This window comes from Condylostylus longicornis, unplaced genomic scaffold (genome assembly GCF_029603195.1).
Source record: "Condylostylus longicornis isolate FDR11 unplaced genomic scaffold, ASM2960319v2 ptg000020l, whole genome shotgun sequence".
NCBI classification, from domain to species: domain Eukaryota; kingdom Metazoa; phylum Arthropoda; class Insecta; order Diptera; family Dolichopodidae; genus Condylostylus; species Condylostylus longicornis.
The window spans coordinates 1,774,460-1,796,563 of NW_026577989.1; the positions used below are offsets into that span (position 1 = coordinate 1,774,460).

The 22,104-nt window shown below is 21.6% G+C and overlaps 1 protein-coding gene across 5 annotated transcripts in view; it reads left to right on the forward strand.

Moving 5' to 3' along the window:
• LOC129606703 (sodium-dependent neutral amino acid transporter B(0)AT3) overlaps positions 1 to 22,104 on the forward strand; it is a 79,187-nt gene that overhangs the window by 55,504 nt on the left and 1,579 nt on the right. For 2 of the 5 annotated variants that reach the window (XM_055517177.1, XM_055517176.1), the window contains exons 3-8: positions 8,943 to 9,175; positions 9,264 to 9,841; positions 12,943 to 13,090; positions 13,366 to 13,727; positions 13,799 to 13,961; positions 14,235 to 14,438. In XM_055517177.1, the coding sequence (XP_055373152.1) occupies positions 8,943 to 9,175; positions 9,264 to 9,841; positions 12,943 to 13,090; positions 13,366 to 13,727; positions 13,799 to 13,961; positions 14,235 to 14,438 (1,688 nt within the window). Of the gene's footprint in view, positions 1 to 8,942; positions 9,176 to 9,263; positions 9,842 to 12,942; positions 13,091 to 13,365; positions 13,728 to 13,798; positions 13,962 to 14,234; positions 14,439 to 15,425; positions 15,501 to 15,668; positions 15,955 to 16,141; positions 16,409 to 16,484; positions 17,397 to 22,104 lie in introns of those variants that run through there. The other 3 variants (XM_055517178.1, XM_055517181.1, XM_055517180.1) reach the window with 3 other exon arrangements.

Here is a 22,104-nt window from a genome sequence, read left to right on the forward strand (position 1 = left end):
ATACAAAAAATTCTATACAAATAGGTGAAAACTAACTTTCTGTTCTCCTCCTCCTCCTTCTCCTCCTTCTCCTCCTTCTTCATGTATATTAAAATCTATTACGTTTTAATTTATAAGAATAAAAATAAAAACAAAATATGTTATTTACTATATTACAAAAACAAAAAAAAAAAATCAATTTTCAACTTTTAAAATTAGTATACGTATATGTATAAAAGAAATGGGAAAATATTATACAAGCAGAAAAAATGATTTTACTCTACATAGGTACCTAATAATAAAAGTTATTTTTGTACAGAATGTGAATATGTGCTGCTTACATCTACACACATACATCGTGACACACTTACATAATACGTTCTGGTTTATAAAGATTTTAAGTATATACACATCGTATATAACAGATATCCTTTCGTTTTCAGATAGTCCAAAAATAAAAAATTTATATTAGAATATCTGCGTATAAGTATAAAACATTCACATACTACCAAAATATTAAATAAAAAAATTGCGTACTTAGAAGAAAATTTTCACCGAATCCACATAATTTTCATTTTTGTTTGAAAATTATTTTTCCCACTTGCTGCATGACTACTTTATGTCTGTAGAATATTAAAATAAAAAAAAACCATTGCAAAAAAAGATTTTCCATAAAGAAAGTTTGGAAAATAAAATTTCATTTTTATTCGTAAGGAACGTTTTATATTGAAATATGGAATTTCTTCAAAATAAAAATCATAAAAGTTGTGTAATTTAATTCAATTTTCGTGAACTCATAGATTTCATTGGACTGGAGTTTTACACACGATTTATGAAGTTGCCAATTTTTTTTTAGATCTTCAATGAAAATCAATGAATGAAATTTTGTAATAATTTATTGAATAATGGAACGTGACCAGATAAAAAAATTTTTGTAAGACTTTTACTTCGGAGTCTTTTTTAACGTTTGTATGGAAGGTACCCGTTCTAATATAACTTGCTCGTTTCGAATATCGATTTGAGCGTATAGTAAAAAAAAAACAAAATTTTTGTAACAAATTTTAAATATTTGCTTCTTTCTATTTTCGAATGAGCCCTACTAATAACGAAGAGCAGCTAAATGAACAGAATGGATCCTTTGTAACAATTTCATAATCGAAAAAATCTTAATTCAAATAAGAAAATCACTTACCTTGATTTTTGTATGCATACTTACGACATTATTATAACAACGATATTAAAGGTTAATACTATGTTAATTAATTTTAAATTAATTTCCATACTGTTATACAAAAATACCCTATAATCATTATCATATACATAATAAGCCGCGTTATACAATATTTAAAAAAAAAAATCAATCAATCTTGTAATCGTTTTTTTTTTCTTTTTGCGTTTTAACTTGTATCGCATGTAATATCGTAAAAATAAAAATAAAAAATAAAAACTGTTACTTACCCCCAATTTTCCATTTTTTTTTTATTTTAATTTTTTTTTTTGTTATCATAGTGTCTCTGACGTTGTTCTTAATTCTTTCACTTATTTTTCACTTTTCTTCTTTTTTAGCTTTAGAACAATAAAAAAAAATCGATTTAACGATTTTTAACGAATCTCTATTTTCTATATAACGTACGTATATAACCAAGTAAATTATGTGTACATTTATGTAGATTATTAAAAAAGAAACACTATGGTAGACTACCAATAATAATAAAGAAGAATAAGAATTAAATAAAATCACAATAAAATACAACGCACTAAGCAAAAAAAACCAAGAAATTGAAAAAACAAAGTTTGGGTAAAACCAACAAAATATTAAAAATAGAAAAGAAAACAAAAAAAATAATTGAAAACCAAAAATAATTTTGAAAATATTGAACCGAAACACACGCAAAACAAAAAAACACAAACACCACAAAATAATATTCCACACGACGTAATTATTAAGTGATTTATAGTGATTATCCTTTTTTATTTTTATCCTTTAATATTATCACTGAAAAAAAGAGAGAACACAAAAGCAATATCTATACAGAGAACGAAATATAATATAAAAAAAAAATGCTATTAAATTTATCAAAAGAGAGGGCATTATAAAGATCTTTGTTTCTGACTGAGGACTTTGATCTTTAACAAAGATTATTCACTATACTGTTCCTCCCCATATGTTGTTTATATACTGACCAATTAAAATTTTGTTGTGGCACTCATAGACTCAAGTATAGATTTTCTCATCTTATGTTTTACTTATATTAATACGTACTTTAATATGTATATGTATTCTTAATATAACTACTATATTTTACGATAATCTTAATGAAGAATCCTTAAAAAAAGGAAAAACTTTACTTAGAAGAAGAAAATTATAATAAAAATAATCATTAAATCTAACGTCTGACAAATAGTCAATGAATGAAATTCTATTTTTCAATGAAAATTTGGAAAGTTATGGTGTCTGTTTTCTTCATTACTTTTTAGGCATTCAATCTTAAACAGATTTTTTTTTCCTTTAAGCTAAATTAAATTTAAATAGCAAGAAACAAACACAAAAGAAAACTGACGTAAAATTCATATACATATATTAAAGTTTACAGATTTTCTTTCCTTTTCTTTTCAAATAATTCAGATGCTGTTGGCATTGTATAAAAATACTCAAAAAAAACGAAAAAACTTTTATTTAAAAAAAAAATTCCAAAGAAAAAAAAAATTACATTTTATACATTCATACATTTATGGTTGATATATGTATGTATGTAAAGCAAGACAAAGTATAATAAAAAAATTTCCACTCATTCTCTCAGCTGGTTAAAATTTCCTACCATGAGTATCAATGTACTCATTGTGTTTTCTCAGAAATAAAATCTAAAACAGAGGCGGTGAATCCTTTCATTCTCAAAGCTCCTATTTTCTTAATAACAAAAAATTTTTTATAGAGAAAATTATTTCAAATGGCACATGCTTGTGAAAATTAATTCCATGTCAAAATTTTATTAAAATTTTAAATAAGTAGGCTGAGAATTGAATAAGAATAAACTGAATTTATTATTATAATTAATTTTAAAGAAATTTCTGATAATATAAAAAATTTCTTTTTCGTTTAATTGGTTTTAATCACCTATAAATCTGTTAAGCAATGACAGTTTTAATTGATTTTATAAAATTTAAAGAACCGCACAAAAACTACAGGTTTCTCATATCTGACCACAGTTACTATAATCTTTACATATATACGAAATATGATCATATAGTGAGCATATTTAAATATAATACGTAAAATATAATGTCACTTAAGTATTTTAGTGGTGAGATAAAGTGGAACACATTTTCCATTTTTTTTTTACATTTTTCATATTTATACAATTTAATCGCACAATGTGGTGCTATTTTTATCACTTTAAGGATATTAATACAAAGAATATTAAATAAAAGCAAAAGAGAAAAAAAAAACCAAAATCCTTTTTATTTGTAAAAATATATTTGTACACAAAAAATTACTATAATATTATTATTGTATATATACACATATGTACTCGTATGTGGGTATTTCCTGCCGCAAAATGTGGTGTAAATAAATATATGTAAGTAAAATTTGATCAATAAATTTTACTTATATTTATTATTTCTTCTTTACTTTACAAGTACATTAAAATTTGTTAAAGGCTTTTTTTTTTTTACATTTTATATGGGAAGGAAGTAAACTCTTAATAAATGTACATACATATATATTATGTATAATAATAAAAGTTCAATGAAATATTCAAATATGTTAAAATCTATATTTTATTTTCATATTAAATTTATTGCTATTTTCTAAATATTTATTTTAATTATTATAACTTGATTGATTATTTAAGAAATTTGATGATAATTTTTTTAATAGTAACTGTTATAGTTTCCATTTACAATCAAGTTTTAGTTAATTAGAAACAAGAATTATTCGTATATGGCATACTTAAGTTAAACTAAATCATAAGTATTACTTTTAGTTAAAAATTAGATAAGGATATTCAAGTAGATTTCTTTGTATTATGAGAGAAATTGAATTATATTTTGTATATATAAGATCCCATATATTATTTAGCAAAAATATTTTTAAATATACATTTACCATACCTATGTATAATTGTTAAAAAGCCTGTAGAAAAGTTAGAGTATAGTAAAATTAAATAAATTTTTTAAATAAATTTCTTACTTCTCTATTTTGTGTATTAAAAATCTATTATACAAGCAAATTACTATTAAAATATAATACTTGCATAGCATTAATAATGCTGGTATAACATTAAAATACACGCAATTATAATTTTTAATGTTCATAACTCAATTCGAAATATTTGATTTTTGCATATATTACGGGGCGATAACTTTAAAATAGAAATAAAAAAAATTTTCCCTCAATATTTCGATATAAATTTCGTGTACATTATTTGAACAAATGTCAGTCAATAATATATGTAATTGGAAAACTTCCAAATTTAATATATAATTTAAAAAAAAATATTCTTAAAAACTCGTCTCTAAGTACATACACATTGTATTACAAAGTTTTGTAGAAAAAAAAAAAGATTTTTATATAAAAAAGAAAAATTAAGTATGCGAAAAGAATAATTATGTATTATATATATGTATATAACACTGGTATAACAGATAGAACAAATGCTTATAGAAAATGTATACATCCCCACATTTTCATTATTATTGTTATATACTATTATTGTATATTAGTTTATCGCTGTCAAATAACTTGACATTTTTAACAAAATTTCATAATATTTCAAACTTTTTTTTTATTTTTGTTTTTATAATCAAAATATAATAATGTTTTTGTCACATCTGTCTTAAATATAATGATGAAATTCATTATTAAAGATAAAATTTATTGTAGTTTCTGTTTTTTGTTTTTTTTTGTACAATTTTGAATCTATTGTTTTCATATATAAATTAGAAGATCCTTGAACTATTGTCCTTGCTTTCTTTCATGCAATTTCGAAAAAAATGCAAAAAATATATATGTAGATTGAATTTTATATACATACATACATACATAGATATAATATTTGTGTATAGATTTGTGTTATAGCCTTCAATTGAAAAATGGTTAACAAATTAAAAAAATATATGTGAATATACAATATGGTTGCCAGCTAAAGAAGACACCTTAGATAATATTAATCTTTTGAAACATATTGCCTTCTTCACTTAGAATTTCAATAGTATTGATTATATATTTTCTTGATGTCAGCTTACGGAATTTAAAAACATGTTCGACAGATAACGTAAGTTTTTTTTTCGCAATAACAGAGGCCTTAACTGCTGCAATAATACTGTGAATAAGACTGTGCAAAATTAGCTATTATTTTAATAATTTTTCAAAGTAAATTTTGTCAATTATTAAGTTTTTGGATTTTTAGAGCTTTTACATAAAAAATAAATAAATATTGCTTAGAAATATTTGTGAAAGTATTCATGAAAAATGAGAATTGGAAGAGGAAAAACACTGAACTTCAAATGAAAACCGGTTAATTTAGAGCATGTTTTAAAAAGGTGTAGATTGTAGTAATAAGAGTCAAATTTCGACCCGGGTAGGAAGACGTTTTAATAAAAAAAAAATCGTTTTCTTAATTCTACCAAGATTCAGCATCAAATTAAAAAAGAATTAAATTTAGAAATGTCTATCAGAATTAGTTAGAAGAATTTTATTAGACGCCGGACTCAGAGGGTGTATTGTCGAGAAGAAAGCTCTAGTGTCTTTAACAAATAGAAAACGTCGTTTAGAATTTAATATCAAAAATACATAAAGAAAAACCACTTTCATATTGGAAAAATATATTTATTATGAACTGATGAAAGTAAGTTTAATAGAGTGTGTAGCGATGGTAAATGCTACTTTCGGAAAAACTACACTATGAGGACAATTAAACACGGTCGGGAACATTAAAATTTACTATTTTAATTTTTAACAATTGCTATGTCTTATATAGTTGCCCACTAGTGTATATAATAATAATAATATCAATTTATTTTTCAACCAACAAAATACAAATACATTTATACAAAAAAAAAAATTCTTATTTTATATTGAAAAAAATATTGTACTATTTACCAATTTAAACCATATTTTAAAGAACGAAATTTTTATTATATAGTTATAGGTACTAAATATTTAAATAAAACATACTAATCAATTTATTGGAGCAAATTCTAAATTAAATTTTGAATAGTTCTCCAATATATGCATGAAAAAATAAATTTGATTGCTCCCATATAGTTCTCTTTTGTTCTAATACCAATTCTTTTATTTAAAAACATAAAATAAATATGGTATTGCGTTAATTAAGAATAAAACTAAAAAAAAAATTCTTTTCTTCCACATAATATAAATGTACCTATTATCGAAACTATTTGGAATATGTGTGTATAGCATAGTCTACATATTATTTTTTAACGACCCATTATTTTACAAATTCTTATAAGTTATTCATTTAAATTAGAGCTACTCTTTATTCTATGAAAAGAATTGAATTTTTTCTTTTATATTATAAATTTAATCATTCAATATTAGAAAAAAATTTTCATTCAATTACAAAAAATATTTCGCATCCAATATTTTATTAGTTTGCTCGCAAAACTATTAAAACAATTTTTCACTACATGAAATTAAATTCAAATCAAATCAAATCAAAATTATTAATATAAATCGCGTGCTACAAAAAAAAAATTCAAACTATTTACATTCATCATTTTCAATTTAACCAAATAAAATATAAATTATTTTAAGTTCTTCCTTTCTCTTCCATAAAGTTTCTATATCAAATATTTTTATATAATATTTATGTATTATTGCGCTTTAATGTATTTAATACATAATATATGCGCATATGTATTGGCGCCAATTTAAAAAGCATGCGCCATACTCTCATTTTTTAAATCGGTTTAAAAACAAATGAGCCCATAATTGAAATAATGACGATTTTTTTGCAAAAAAAAAAAAAATAGAAAAACAAATAATTTTTTTTCTTTTCAATTTTTCCATAAATGTACAAGTAAACAGCGCGCATCAATAATCATATTATATTTTCGTTTAGAAATAAAGTTTCTTAGTAAAATAATCTATTAATTTTTAAATATGATAAAGTTATGCCTCATAGTTGTAATTTTAGTGTTCTTGAATTCTTTGTTCGGCAATTTTGTGTGACTATTGTTTATATGATACCTTAAAAGCCTGGATTCAACTGCAATGCCAAATTTTTCGGAACGCCGGTAAAACTTTATCTTTTCAGTGAGTGTATTATCAGTTTAGTGATAGTATTATAAAAGTAAAACTATTTGTATTGATAGTACCTACATACATAAAAATTTCACTGTGCGATAGACGAAATCTCGGCGTACCTGGAAATCGTGTTCTGAAAATCATTTCGTGTATCAAAATTATTCTTCAATGTCCCATACATATGATCTCGAGGCACATATGTATATTGCATCCAATTTTGCTTTTACTCTTTAAATTTTTAAAATAGCATATTTCACTAATGTCTTGATATTCGTACGGTACAACAGAAACTTTGCAATTTTTTTGATTAATTGATTAAAATAAAAGCAAAAGATAGTTAATGCAATCGGGGCCTGGATTTCAGTTTCCGCCGCCCCCCCCCCCCCCCCCCCTGCCACTATTTTTTACACAAAATTCTATTAAAATTAACAATTTTTCTACTCACGACTTTGGACAAAAAAAAACTCTCTCATTTCTAAGTATCTAAAGAGAGTGTTTAATGGGTGATTTTTGTAAATAAAAAAAATTATTCAACTGTCGTATATTCTAAACATTAAAATCTGATTTCAATACATAGTATACACATAACTCTCAGTAAACAGCATAATTAATTAAGCTCTTCCTATTATATTCCTATACGATTTTTATTCTCATATAAACAATATTAAAACAAAATAACAAAGTGTCCACTTATTTAATTTTTGCCATATTCATATATGTTTATACGTTTATAGAACTATACAGACATCTCTAAACTATAATATAAATCACTTTGTGAAGTAAAAACTCGTGATATAAAGCTTTTTATTCTCTATATATAAATGTAATTTATTTTTTATTGTGATTTTTTGCACTACCTTAAATTTTTTTCAATGTAAAAAAAATTGCTAAAATTGATCAATTAAAGGTATTACAAATCGGAAATATACAAAAGTTTTTTGATGTGCTGTAGATAAGGGGTAGTGTAAGCGAATCTTGATTTTATTATACGTACACATATGAGTATGAATGTTATGTGTACCCATATTTGTATGAATATACAGAGAACAATAAAATTGTGTTTCAATTTTTTTAAATAAATTGGCGCTAACTAAACAATGTCGTATCAAATCAAAAAAATCTCAGAATTAGAAAGAAAATTTCAACAAAATGTCTATAACTAACTAGAACTAGTTTTTCCTTGCTTTTTTCAATTTTTTTTATTATACTGTTATTAATTGATCGAAACTAATTTTCAATGAAATCGTAATGATTTTATGTTTAAAGATCGCATTTCCATTGTCTTATTGGAAACGTAGTTTAAAAAATTTTTTAATTTCATTTTCCCTCTTTATAAAAGAAAGAGAGAGAAAAATATGAAAATAAAATTTAAAAATTGTTGAAGCGTGCAACAAAAAAAAAAATGCATTATAGAAAATAAATTTGACATTGCAAAGCTTTCATTGTCAAAGTTGTCAAATTGTCAAATTAAAAACTAATAAGAGTAAAATGCATCGCAAAATTGTTATTTTTTTATTGGTTTTTCAAATTATAAATGAAGAAAATGAAGTATAAAAATTTTTAAATATTTTATTTATTTTTTCTAATTAATTTTAATAATATTGACATAGACATTTATTGATATAATTAATTTTTATGTATGTGTGTGTGTTTTTTGTTTTTGATTGTATACCTTTTTTTTGTTTTATTTCAGGTGCATTCCTAATACCATTCGCTGTTATGTTAATATTAGAAGGGATACCATTATTCTTAATTGAATTAGGTATAGGTCAAAGAATGAGACTGGGATCGTTAGGTGTCTGGAACACTATACATCCATGGCTTGGTGGTATCGGGATATCATCATGCATAGTAACTTTATTTGTAGCATTATACTACAATGTCATTATAACTTGGTGTCTATACTATTTTATAAATAGTTTTCGGGTAAGTTTAAAAAAAAAAAATAATAATTGGCGTGTCTATTTATCTATATAATAATATGTTGAATATGAAATTTTTATAATAAATATAGTATCCATTACCGTGGAGTGAATGTCCTTTCACAAATACAACACATGTTGTTGAAGAATGTGCAAGATCATCAGAAACAGCATATTTTTGGTATCGTTCAACATTAGAGGTGGCGCCTACAATTGATGAACCAGGTGGCTTAAAATGGTGGATTGTTTTGTGCCTCTTAATATCCTGGACGGTTGTGTTTTTCATTGTGATGAAAGGCATACAAAGTTCAGGAAAAGTTGTCTATTTTACCTCACTTTTTCCTTATATTGTTTTGACAATATTTTTCATCAGAGGCATAACATTACCTGGAGCAAGTGCTGGTTTGGCTCACATGTATACACCAAAACTGGATAAACTATTAACAGCAAAGGTTTGGCTTGATGCAGCAACACAGGTATTCTATTCATTTGGATTAGCATTTGGATCATTGATTGCTTTTGGTAGTTATAATACACCGAAAAATAATTGTGTACGTGATGTTTTACTGGTGTCATTTTGTAATGCAGTCACTGCTATTTATGCAAGCATTGTGATATTTGCAATTTTAGGATTTAAGGCAACATTAAATGTTGAAAGATGTCATGAAGTGTAAGTAATCAATTTTTATAATAATAATAATGTGTTTGTGTAGCCAAATGGATTTAGGATAAACACCATATTTCACTTGTTATATTTAATCATCATTATCCTAAAAAAAATTTAATAACAATTGATAATGTTAGAATTTTGAAAAAAAAAAAAACCAAAGGTACATTTAATTGAAAACAAATTTTTAATTAAATTCCTTGTGTTGTTAAAATTTTTTCATTAAAAACCCTTTTATTTTTTTCTTATAATTTTTATCATTTCTAATTTTTTTTTTTTTATTTTTTTTTTTTTGTGTTTTTAATTTAAATTTATTTATTTTTTCTTGTTTTATTTTGAAATTTGCATTTATTATAAATTTAATTTAATTTTTTTATTTTTAAACAGATTTTTTATGTGTTTTGAGTACATTTTGTTTAAATTAAAGACTTAGCAATTTTTTAACTGTAGATCAGTATTGCAGAACATCTTGATTTCGGAGTATTGATACTCTCTTTTACAATTTAATTCAGTTCAAACGAGCTCTTTCTTATTAGTCTTGTGCATAAATTTCAGAAAATGAAAATACAAATTCTAATAATTGTGAAGTTTTCTCTTGAAACTATAAAATTACACAAAATTCTATGTTGTTTGATACCTTTAACATGTACCAAAGGGCAAGTATAAGAAAAAGACAGTCTAATTTGACATATGAATTTATGTGTCACACATATACATTTAAACAATAATTTTCCACATTTAATTGTTTATACTCCAATAATAGCCAATATTATGAATACAAACATGTACTTCTTTCTTAAAAATTTTCCATACAAAGTAAAAGAGATTAACAATGCAACAATAATAATAATTATGTTAAAACTCCTCAATCTTAACTCTTATAAATATGTTTTTTTTTATAAAAAAAACGCTTCTACACTAATTTTTAATCATTTTGCTTTCATATCACCCCCATCTGTTTTTCATATATCTAACCTTGATTTTCAATTTATAATAATATCAGCAATAATTGATCGAATTTCGCCTATACAAGATTTAAATTAATTTTTTATTGAAAATAATATTTGACTAATAAAATATTAGATATTTGTTATATTTATTTCATTTGAAAGAGAAAAATACAAGTACAAGTTAATTGTTTTTCAATTCTTAGTTAATATTCTATAGTTGACATAAAAGATGAAATAAAAGATTCTAAAATTACAGATAGAGTCAAAGATTCCTTGAAATGACAAAAATTTGCCAAATAATAAAAATAAAGAAAATTAAATATTACTCATGGTAACTCAATAAACATCATACTTTGAGCCGTCATACAAAAAATTACGTGATTTTAAGAAAACTACTAAATTGTTTTCAAAATAATATGTACCGTATTAATGATTGCTCAACCATAATTTGAAACTGTAATACAGGTTATGTAATTAAGGCAATTTAACATTTTCATTATCTAATTAAGGCAATTTAACTTTCAATACCGAATTTTTTGTCAAATAAAAATTAACATTTTATAGTTTGAAAAATTCATTTAAGAGAAAATTTAAGATTTTTCAAAGATTTAGGATCTCTAATATTCGGTTACGAGAAAATTTTGTTCAATAATTTCTGATTAACACTATTTGTTCATTAAATTAAATATAAATATTATGTACAACATTAGATATTATTTACATAAAATCTTAATTATGTTACTTAGAAGGGCCAGTAATTGTTTATAAAGGTTTTAAAAAAATTAGTCTTAAAGCACAGAATTTAATAGATTATATAATATCAGTAATTTCTAATATCAACACATTTTGTTGTTGGAGTTCCAAATGCATTAATATTAATTATATTTTGAACTATAAGTTTGAACAACAGTAGGACTTGCCGAGCAAAAGAGTAAGGATAAAAGAATTTTTAAGACATAATTTTATATAAAAAACAAAATCAAATAAAGAGATTTTGAGAGTAATGGAGAAATATTTTGTGAGAAATGAAATTGAAAAATGCAGTTGCTTTAAATCAACTTTTACGTATGAGATAAGTGAAAGTTAATCTTTAATAATTTTAAGAACTTCAATAATGAAAAACTATTTTTAGAGAATTTTTATATTTTTGCATATAAATTTTTGTATAACAGTATTTTACGTCATCCCTCAATATTTGAAATTGATCTTAATTTAATAATCAATAAAACTGCATTTTTGTGAATCATTCGCAATAACGAAAAATAGAGTAATGGTTTGGTAATAATGAGAATTCAAATTAATTTATAATTATAAAAATTGCATATTTATGGGGGCATTGGATTGCATATTGAGTGCAAAAGGGAATAAAAAGAGGATAAGTTGTTCATTTTTTAAAACAAACATCTAGAAAAGATTGATTTTTGTTAAACGATCAAAAAAAAAATCATATTGCCTATACAGAGGGCTCCCTTTAGAGAATAGTTATATACAGAGCCTTTAGAGAATAGTATTTATGTGTTGTCTATATTTTTAGTACAAATTGAGTATAAATTTCTTTAATTGAAGACAAAATTTTAACTAAAAATTTTAACTAATAGAAATATAAAATTATTTATATTTGAAAAAATATTTTTTTTTTATTACATATACATTTACATAAATATTTTATTTAAATAGAATAATTATTTTTCTATTTAAAAATCAATATCCAAAATATTAGTTAATTATATTTCAGGCTGAAAAGGCATACACATAACTCGACTATATAGATATCAGTCATATCAACTTGGAAGTCGATGTAATTTTCATCGAGTGTTATACAAAATTAATTTAAAAATGAATTACGAAATTCGAAACAACATTAACGATAACATTATAACTATATTTTTCACTATTTTTTAATTTAAATTTTTCTTTTTTGATTTTATTTTAATTATTTTTATAATAAAAAAAACAAAAAAAAAAAAATGTAATAATTTATAACATTTTTAAAATTCATTTTTAAGGAGCAAAATTAATAATATAAATAAAAAAAAAAAAAAATAACATAAAATTTACGCTCTGTCATTATTAAATCGTTATGAAATGTACATAAAACAGAAAGGTAAAGTACAGAAAAATATTATTTTTAATAGAATTATTTCAATATTTCAGAAATAAAGAAATTTTATTTAATCATAATATGACTAGCACAAGCAATATAACAAATGCCGAATTGGAAACCTATATGTCCGGTATTAATGATACTTTATTTAAAGAATGGAAATTTGAAACGTGCAGTTTATCAGAACAATTGGATGATGTAAGAAAATTAAATGGATTCTTTTTTTTAATTTATCGAACAAATCCGAAAATATAGTTACGCTACGATTGATCTAAAACCGAAACTCATAGATTTTATGGCTTGAAATATAAAATTTTGTGCACAATATATAATTATGCACTTAATCAAAATTGATTTTCTTTGCATTATCTATAATTGACTATATTATCAAGTTACAGTTCGGATTTTTTCAAAATAAATATTACATATTTTACGAAATTTTAAATTATATTAAAATTTTAAAATTATATTAGGCGGCCGAGGGTACTGGTTTAGCATTTATTGTATTTACACAAGCAATTGTTGAATTACCTGGTTCACCATTTTGGGCAGTATTATTCTTTACAATGTTATTATCATTAGGTTTGGGTTCACAAATTGGTATATTAGAGGGAATGTTATGTACATTATTTGATATTGATATTGTAAAAAGAGTAAAAAAACAACATGTTACATTAGTTGTTTGTATATTCTGTTTCTTCGTTGGATTATTATTCTGTAGCGGAGCTGGTGAATATTGGTTACAAATGTTTGATTCATTTGCTGGTACAATCGGTTTAGTTGTAGTTGCATTAATGGAAATGATTGCTGTTATTTATATATATGGTCATGAAAAGTGAGTTTTAAATTTAATTTTTTTTTCTTGTAATTTGTTAATGTTGTTGTATTTTTTTTTTTTTTGAATAGATTCACCGAAGATATATATCAAATGACTGGTATTCGACCTGGATTATATTGGCAAATCACTTGGAGATATGTTGGACCAGCTATTACATTTGCAATATTAGCTTCATCAATTATTAGTATGATAATTAAAAATCCAACATATGGAGCATGGAGTAAAGACGAGGTTTGATTTAATAATATTTTTTTTTTGTTTGTTAAATTTGCATTCCTTTTAAGGGTATGTAATATTCTAACATAATCCTATATAGGGTTAATTACATTTACCATATTTTACCTATGAATTTCTATTAAATTTAAAAATTAAAAATTTTAAGTTAGTTCATTAAGTGTAATTGAGTTTAGAGCATTACATGCCTTTAAATACAAAGCGAATTTCATTCAATTTTTCAATTTAAGTTTAAAATAAATTGTAATATTAATAATTATATTTTTACAGGGTAAAACTGAAGCTACTCCATATCCGAATTGGGTTTTAGGAATTGCATTATCTATGATATTGGCTGGTATATTACCAATACCAATTGTCTTCCTATTAAGAAGATTCCAAATTTTGGGTGTTGATTTAGATATTCATCAAGGTTCAATACGTCGTAATGAAACAACTGCATCAACTAAAGAAATGATTGATGGAGATGATGATGTAAGTTTATTATTTATAATTTTATTATTTTTTTTTTTTATAATTTTTTTATTATAATAAGTATAATTCATTTATCCCCGTATTATGCATCATAGCAATAAAAAAAAACAACAAATTAATTTTTATATAATTGAAAAGAAAAATTATTAAAAATGTTATTATTATAGACACAAACCAAGCTTTTATTTGACTTTTTGTATCTGTCATTTTTATATTGAAATGTCATGTATAACTGATGTATAATAGGCGGGTAATCGAATTTATTTTAGTTTTTAGTTTCATTATTCAATTTAAGACTATATTTATTGTTTTTTTTAATAATTTATTACATAATAAGAATATATTTATTTTTAAGTTTTTTTATTGTATAAATTCAAATTTAAATCCTATATAAATTATGGCACATCGTATATTTATTATTCCAATATCATTTTTTATTTAGTTTTTTGTATTTCGTTTGTAATATTAATAATAATTTTATGTTTTATTTGTTTTATTTGTGATTATATTAAAATTGTTTTCTTTCTTTAACAATTAATATATATATATGCTTTATTTTTTTGTTATATTGTATAACATAATATTTGTTTTAATATTGTATCATAAAAAAAAACAATTTTTTTGCTTTATTCACACATATTTAAAAAAATTTTATAATTTATTCATTTTGTTTTGTTTATAATATAGTTTTTGTTTTTATGGTAAATACACTTTTTCTTTGAACTTTAGCTATTTTTACTAACATAAAAATTATTTTATTTTCTTTAATTGTTTCTTAATCTCAAAAAAACAAATAAATGAATTATATATATATATATTAAAATCGCAACAAATATGAATTAAACGAAACAAAAAAAAATAAATATATATATACATACATACATGTAATCCATGCTTAATATGAAATGCTCGAAAAATAAAAAAACCAAATTAACAAAACCAAAAAAAAAAAACAAAAAACGATCGATAATCGAATCAAAAATATAGATTATGAGCCCAGATTTGGAACCGCAAAATTCATTAGCACCACCTGGAACAAGATTTACAATTGGAGATTTCGATGTAAGTTTTAGGACTTAAAACAAATATTTACATTTCAATTAATATACAAAATATATTTGAAGAAAAACTATAAAAAAAAAACAATTAAATTGGTTACATAATCGGTTAATTTTTATATTTTGTTTTTCTTTTTTTCCTTTTGTTATTTTCTTTCTTAATTAAATATAGATGTAAAAATTTCTATAGTAATTTGTAACGACAACAATTTTAATTCATTAATCAATTAAATTAAATTTAATTTTAAAAAATAATATGAACTTAAAAATATACGATATTAAAAAATGTGATTTTAAAAAGAGAACTGAGAATAAATTCGATAATTGTTATATAAGAGAATTGAAATGAACAACTACATACATATACATATAAATAAATATATGCGGTAAAAAAATCGATACAAATTACTATTAATATTCGATTTAATTTTCTATACCTATACTTTTCTGTTCGAAATTATTTAAAAAAAAAAAATTATTTACAAAACAAAAAATGAAACAAAATTATTTTAATGCATGAAATTTTTATTTTAATTAAAAACTGATAAAAAAAAACAGTATACTAAAATAAATTTTTTTAAAAATAATTTCAAAAAAAAAAAAATTTAAATTGATAAATTTCATTTTAATTTTAATTTTATTTAGCATTAATAACTCTAAATGTTAAAAAAAAATAAAAAAAAAAAAATTAATTAAATGGAAAAAAACAAAATGCATTCGCAAAAGGATTCGAAAAATATTTTTTAATAATAATAATAACTTAATTATTTATTCATGCATACATATATATATACATATTTATATATGTATATATATGGAAAAATAACATAAAAACAAAACCTACATATAACAAACATTAAAAAAAAAAAAATAAAATAATTTGTATTTTTTTTTTTTGTTTTAAACTCAATTCAAAACCAACAACAATCCGCCAATATCATCAACGCAAAATATTAAATTAAAATATAAATAATATATAATATAAAAGAAATACTAAACGCATATAAATATAAAGATGAACAGAAAAATTAAAAAACAAACATAATAAAAAAAGAACATTTAATTTGCACTTCATTTTAAAAAAAAATACAAAAAAATTTAGCAAACATTATTTTCAATTACATGTACATTCATAATATAAAAATAGACTAAATTGATTCTGGCCATTTAATAATATACTCGTATTATTATTATTATTATATATGAATACAAAAAAAATTATAAAATATAAAATTATTATTGAAATTAAGTTTTAATTAACGCCTAAAAGTATACATATATATTAAAATGTTTTTAATTGCAATAATCATCCATAAGAACTAAAAGAAAAGAATTAAAATTGAAATAATTTTAATTATAATTCGGAATATTAAAATATATGAAAAAATATATATAGAAACGTTTTAATATAAATATCGTAAAACCATTATATAAATAATGGTATCCGGAGAGAATTAAAAAACAAAAACAATTTTATATTCGCAAACGCTCATTATAATACTTATGACTGCTTTGATACGTTTATAATATTTTAAAATAATAATTAAATAACTTTTTAAAAAATAAAAATTTTATTTTAATAATATCGCAGTAATTAAAAAGAAATCATTTTAAATATAATACATCGCAATAACCGCAAAAACTAAACTAATTACCTTATATTTTTAAAAAAAATAAAAAAGAAGCGAAATATTTTTTTTTTTTATATGTATAATAATTTTAAAATAATAAATTTGTTTGTTTTTTTTCCAAATAAAACAATAAAAATTTATTTTAAACAATTAGCGCATTTTTTAAAAAAACAAAAGACCCTATACACATTACACTATATATACATGTAGTATGATTCGTTTTTCGCATTTATTTTACATACAAAGTTGTAAATTTCAAAAAAAAAATACTATTATTATTAAATGTTTATAAATAGTAACAGGCAAATGACATAACCTACAAGTTCTATATAATATAAAAAATAAAAATCAAAAACCTTATATATATAACTACTAAAATCAGTTGAAAACTATTTATTATATATATATATATATATATATATATATATATATATACATTAAATAATTATTATTATTAACTGCTATTAACAAATTAAAGCATAATTATATATGATAAAAAGTTTCTATAATATTATTATTATTATTATGTTATAAAATGAAGAATATATATAAACAACAACAACCGCCATTTTATTTTATACAAACATCAAAAGAAAATTCAAAAACGAATCGTATACTTAATGAATTATGAAAAATGTAGCTACACGAGTATAAAAAATTAAAAATATAAATATTATTATATTAAATAAAAAATCCTTTAAAAATTAAAATTAATAAAAAATAAAAACAAGAACAATGCGCCTTTATAATATTTAAAGCAAAAATTCTTATGTATCAAAAAAAAAAACCAAAACGCTAACGAATATCTCTATCCTATTTTATTTTAATAATATTAACTATATAATATATTGCAATTTATATATTTAATTAATAAATAATATTGTATTATTAAAAATAAAATTAATATATATATATATATGTATACTAAAAAAAAAAAAATAAAGAAAAATTTTAATAAATATTATAAAAAGTTTGTGTTTTTTGTATTATTTAAAATAATAAAATAAAATTTTATATATTATAAACGAGTAATTTAAAAAAAAAATAAAATAAAAATTTATAGCGAAATCATCCGGAAATACGCATATATAAAATAAATATACTGATATATACTAATTTAATAATATATAAAATGCAAATTTCAAAAATATTAAAATTAAATCATTTTTCTTTTGTTTCTTAACATTAATTTCATCATAAGAAATTAATAAAATATATACTTAAAATTTAATATTAAATATACGAAATATTTTCAAAATATACGAATACTTTAATAATTATATAAATCATAAATAAATACAATATAAATTAATATATAAAAATTTGCAATAACATTTAATAAATACAAACAATAATACGTATACAATTTTAAAAAAATATATAATGTGTGCAGCTAAAGGAATCAATTATATTGTAACCAGAATTTGAAAGTACGAGTCTATTATATATAAATTATAATAATTAATAAAAGATCCTGGATGTATATAATAAAACAATTTATATACATATATTTTAATAATATTGTGAAGTGCATTTGATCCATATATATATATATATATATATGTGTAGATCAATAATATATAACAAAAAATGATTGAATATATAAAAAAATAAAGAGCCTGATTGGATTCAACATACATAATTATTATATAAATAAATAATTAATATATTCTATATAATGCGAATAAAATAATATTAATTATAATTAACAAATAATAAAATTTAATTTCATTCCAAAAAAAAAAAAAATTATGTATGTGTCAATATGCGAGGATAACATAAACCAATAAATGTATAACAAGTAAAAAAAACAAAAAACACTGAGAAAAATAAACACTTAAATAATATGTTCTATATAAAAGTTATATTTCAAGAATAAACACAAGAAAACAATAAAAAGTTAAAAAAAAAAAAACAATAAATTACCAAAAATTATGTCGTTTATTATGAAGATATGATTTTTAATAAAAAAAAAAATTATTATATAATATTTAAATATAAATTAGAGAAAACAAAAAAAACAACAGTGAAATTAGAACAAGCAGATTAATTAAAAATATTTCGAATTTTTATATTCGGTAAATTCTTACATAATATATATAAAATAAAACTACTTACATAAACTTAATTTGTATATATATATATAATACATATTGCAATACTATTATTAATTAACATATTTGATTTTGTAAATAGAATTTATTGTATAAATTTATAATAAAATATTAAATTATAAATTATAAAATAAAATATTCACCTATAATTGCATAGAAAACATAAGAAACTTAATATTTATGATATACGTTATACATAATATATGTACATATAAATTTACATCATATAACAGTCAGCGAAAGGATAAAAAAAAGTAAAATAAAACCAAAACTAAAATATATAAAAATATTGTTCTTCTTTCGGGATAATATTCCAAACATATAACATTATAATATATATACTAATGTATACTTAAATGTAATATTACATAATATATATATATATATTAATTATATACCTTCATAGGTATCTATATATATTTATATATATATATATTATGTAATTATATATCTAAGTATATAGATCAACATAATATAATTTTAACGTATATACCAGAAGAGCATAATAATACATAGATCTCATATATAGTGAAAATAATACATTTAAATAAAAGAACTATGCAATATACTACGATATATATGAATAACATAAAAAGAAGAAGAAATGAAAATAAAAAAAAAAAACCAGAGAACTTTATATTATAAATTTAGATAATTTTAAGAATAAAATAATATTTATATAAAAAAATATATATAATATATATTAAATTATATATATATTTACTGTTGACAATACTTAACTAATAATTTTAATGGTAAATACATGCTTATATAATATTATATATTAAAAATTTTCATTTATGTATTTTTAATAAATATTTTTTACATATAGAATGCTTGTTAATATATAAATAATATTTGCTTTTTTATATTACTAATTTTTTTTTATTTATTTGTAGAGCGAAGTGTGTATATAGTTAAATATTTTATATTTTGCATGTTTTTTATGTTATATTATATAACAATATTTTCATGTATAATTATAGTACACTATTATTTTAAAACAATCAATATGATCTATATAAAATTATTTATAAAATAAATGAAAAATTCTAAATTTTAGAATTATAACTTAATTCACGGAATAAAGAAAATTTAGCGCTAAAAATTTTTAATTTTTATAATAACTGTTATACAATAAAAATATAAGCCTTTTCAATAAATGATCATATACAAGAATTCGCCTATTGAAATTTTGAATATCGAAAAAAATACTTGATAATTTCGTATTCGTATTGTATATGGGCAAAAATGTCATGATTTTGAAATTGTATACGGAAATTTTCTATGATTTTGCTATTTTTGCTCATTCAATATATCCATTCGAAATTATGAAAAATTTGTACATGATGAAGCTTTATATAATTCGATGTAAATAGAGAGATGATGCATTTCAAATTTCTTGCTTATGCAACCAATATTATTTGTAATTGATTTTATGATTTTCAATTATTATTTTTCAGTAATGTATTTTTATTATAAGGAAAATTTAAAAAAAAATTTTGAATACAGTGAAATTAAAATTTTATTATACTTTCATAAAGAATGTATTTTGGTGTATATATAACATATACGTACGTATATATGTATACCAGAATAAGTTTTTTTGCATAATAATAAATTACAATAATAAAAATATTTGTTTATATCAAGATATTTTATGTTTTAAATAGTTGTTTTCAATTCTTTTTTTTTTTAATTTATTTAAAATATTTTAGTGTTTATGAGTGTTTTAATAATTGTTGATATGCACGCATATAGAACACGAACACAATTTTGCAATATCTTAAGTATATTAAGTAATTAATTTCATAAATTGTATAATATTTATAATATTTATTCAATATTACAGGGTAGTATTATTTATGTAAGCATAACAAAAAAATAATCACCATTTTTAACAAACTCTAAGTATTCATCGCTTACAGTCCGATATATGTAATTAAAATTCATACACACATTTTTATACCCGTACGAACGTATGTGCGAAGGGTATACTAAATTTGCCTTACCGTTTGTAACGCTAAGAAAAAACGGTCTTAGATATAGATTCAAGTGTATGTTTTTGATCAGCGTCGAATTCTGAGTTGATTTAGCTTTGTCTGTCCATGCGTCCGTTCATCGATCCCAACGATAACTCAAAAACTAATTGAGCTAAATTCACCAAATTTTCACAAATGATTTATTGTAGTAAGTGCCAGAACCCTATTCAAATTGATCGGGGCACTGGTTCGGGTAGCTGCCATACAACTTCAAAATTTATTTGGGTATATCTCAGAAACTATATAAGCTATGGTACTGAAATTTCACACCAAACGAATATATTAATAGAATGTGTTTGATAAAAGTCGTTGAAATTGCTTGGCTCTTTTTGGTAGCTGCCTTACAACTTCAATAATAGTTTGGCACACACAGTATTTTGAAAAACACGGAACTGAAATTTTGCATAAATTAATATGGTAATACGGCAACTTAAAGTCATTGTCTGTCCCATAGTCAGTTATGGCATATTTATTCGCACATAGGATAACAAATTCGTAAGGGTATCACAGAGTTGACAAGGTCAACTCTATTTTTTCTCGTTTGTTCAGATTTTTGATCTCTCTGAAAAAAAATTTCCTTTAATTTCAAATTTTATTAATGAAGTATTTAATATTCAAAATTGTCCAATAGTATATTAAGAATAAAAGCAAAATAAAATTCCCAAAATAACTTACATTATTGGAACTAATTCCTCTATATATAGAATATTGGAACTAGCTCCATCTTATTTTTGACAAGAATTTAGATTTTTACCAAATAATCAATAAATATTAGAAAAATTTTTTATATTACAAAATATCATATTCTGAAACTGTCCCTA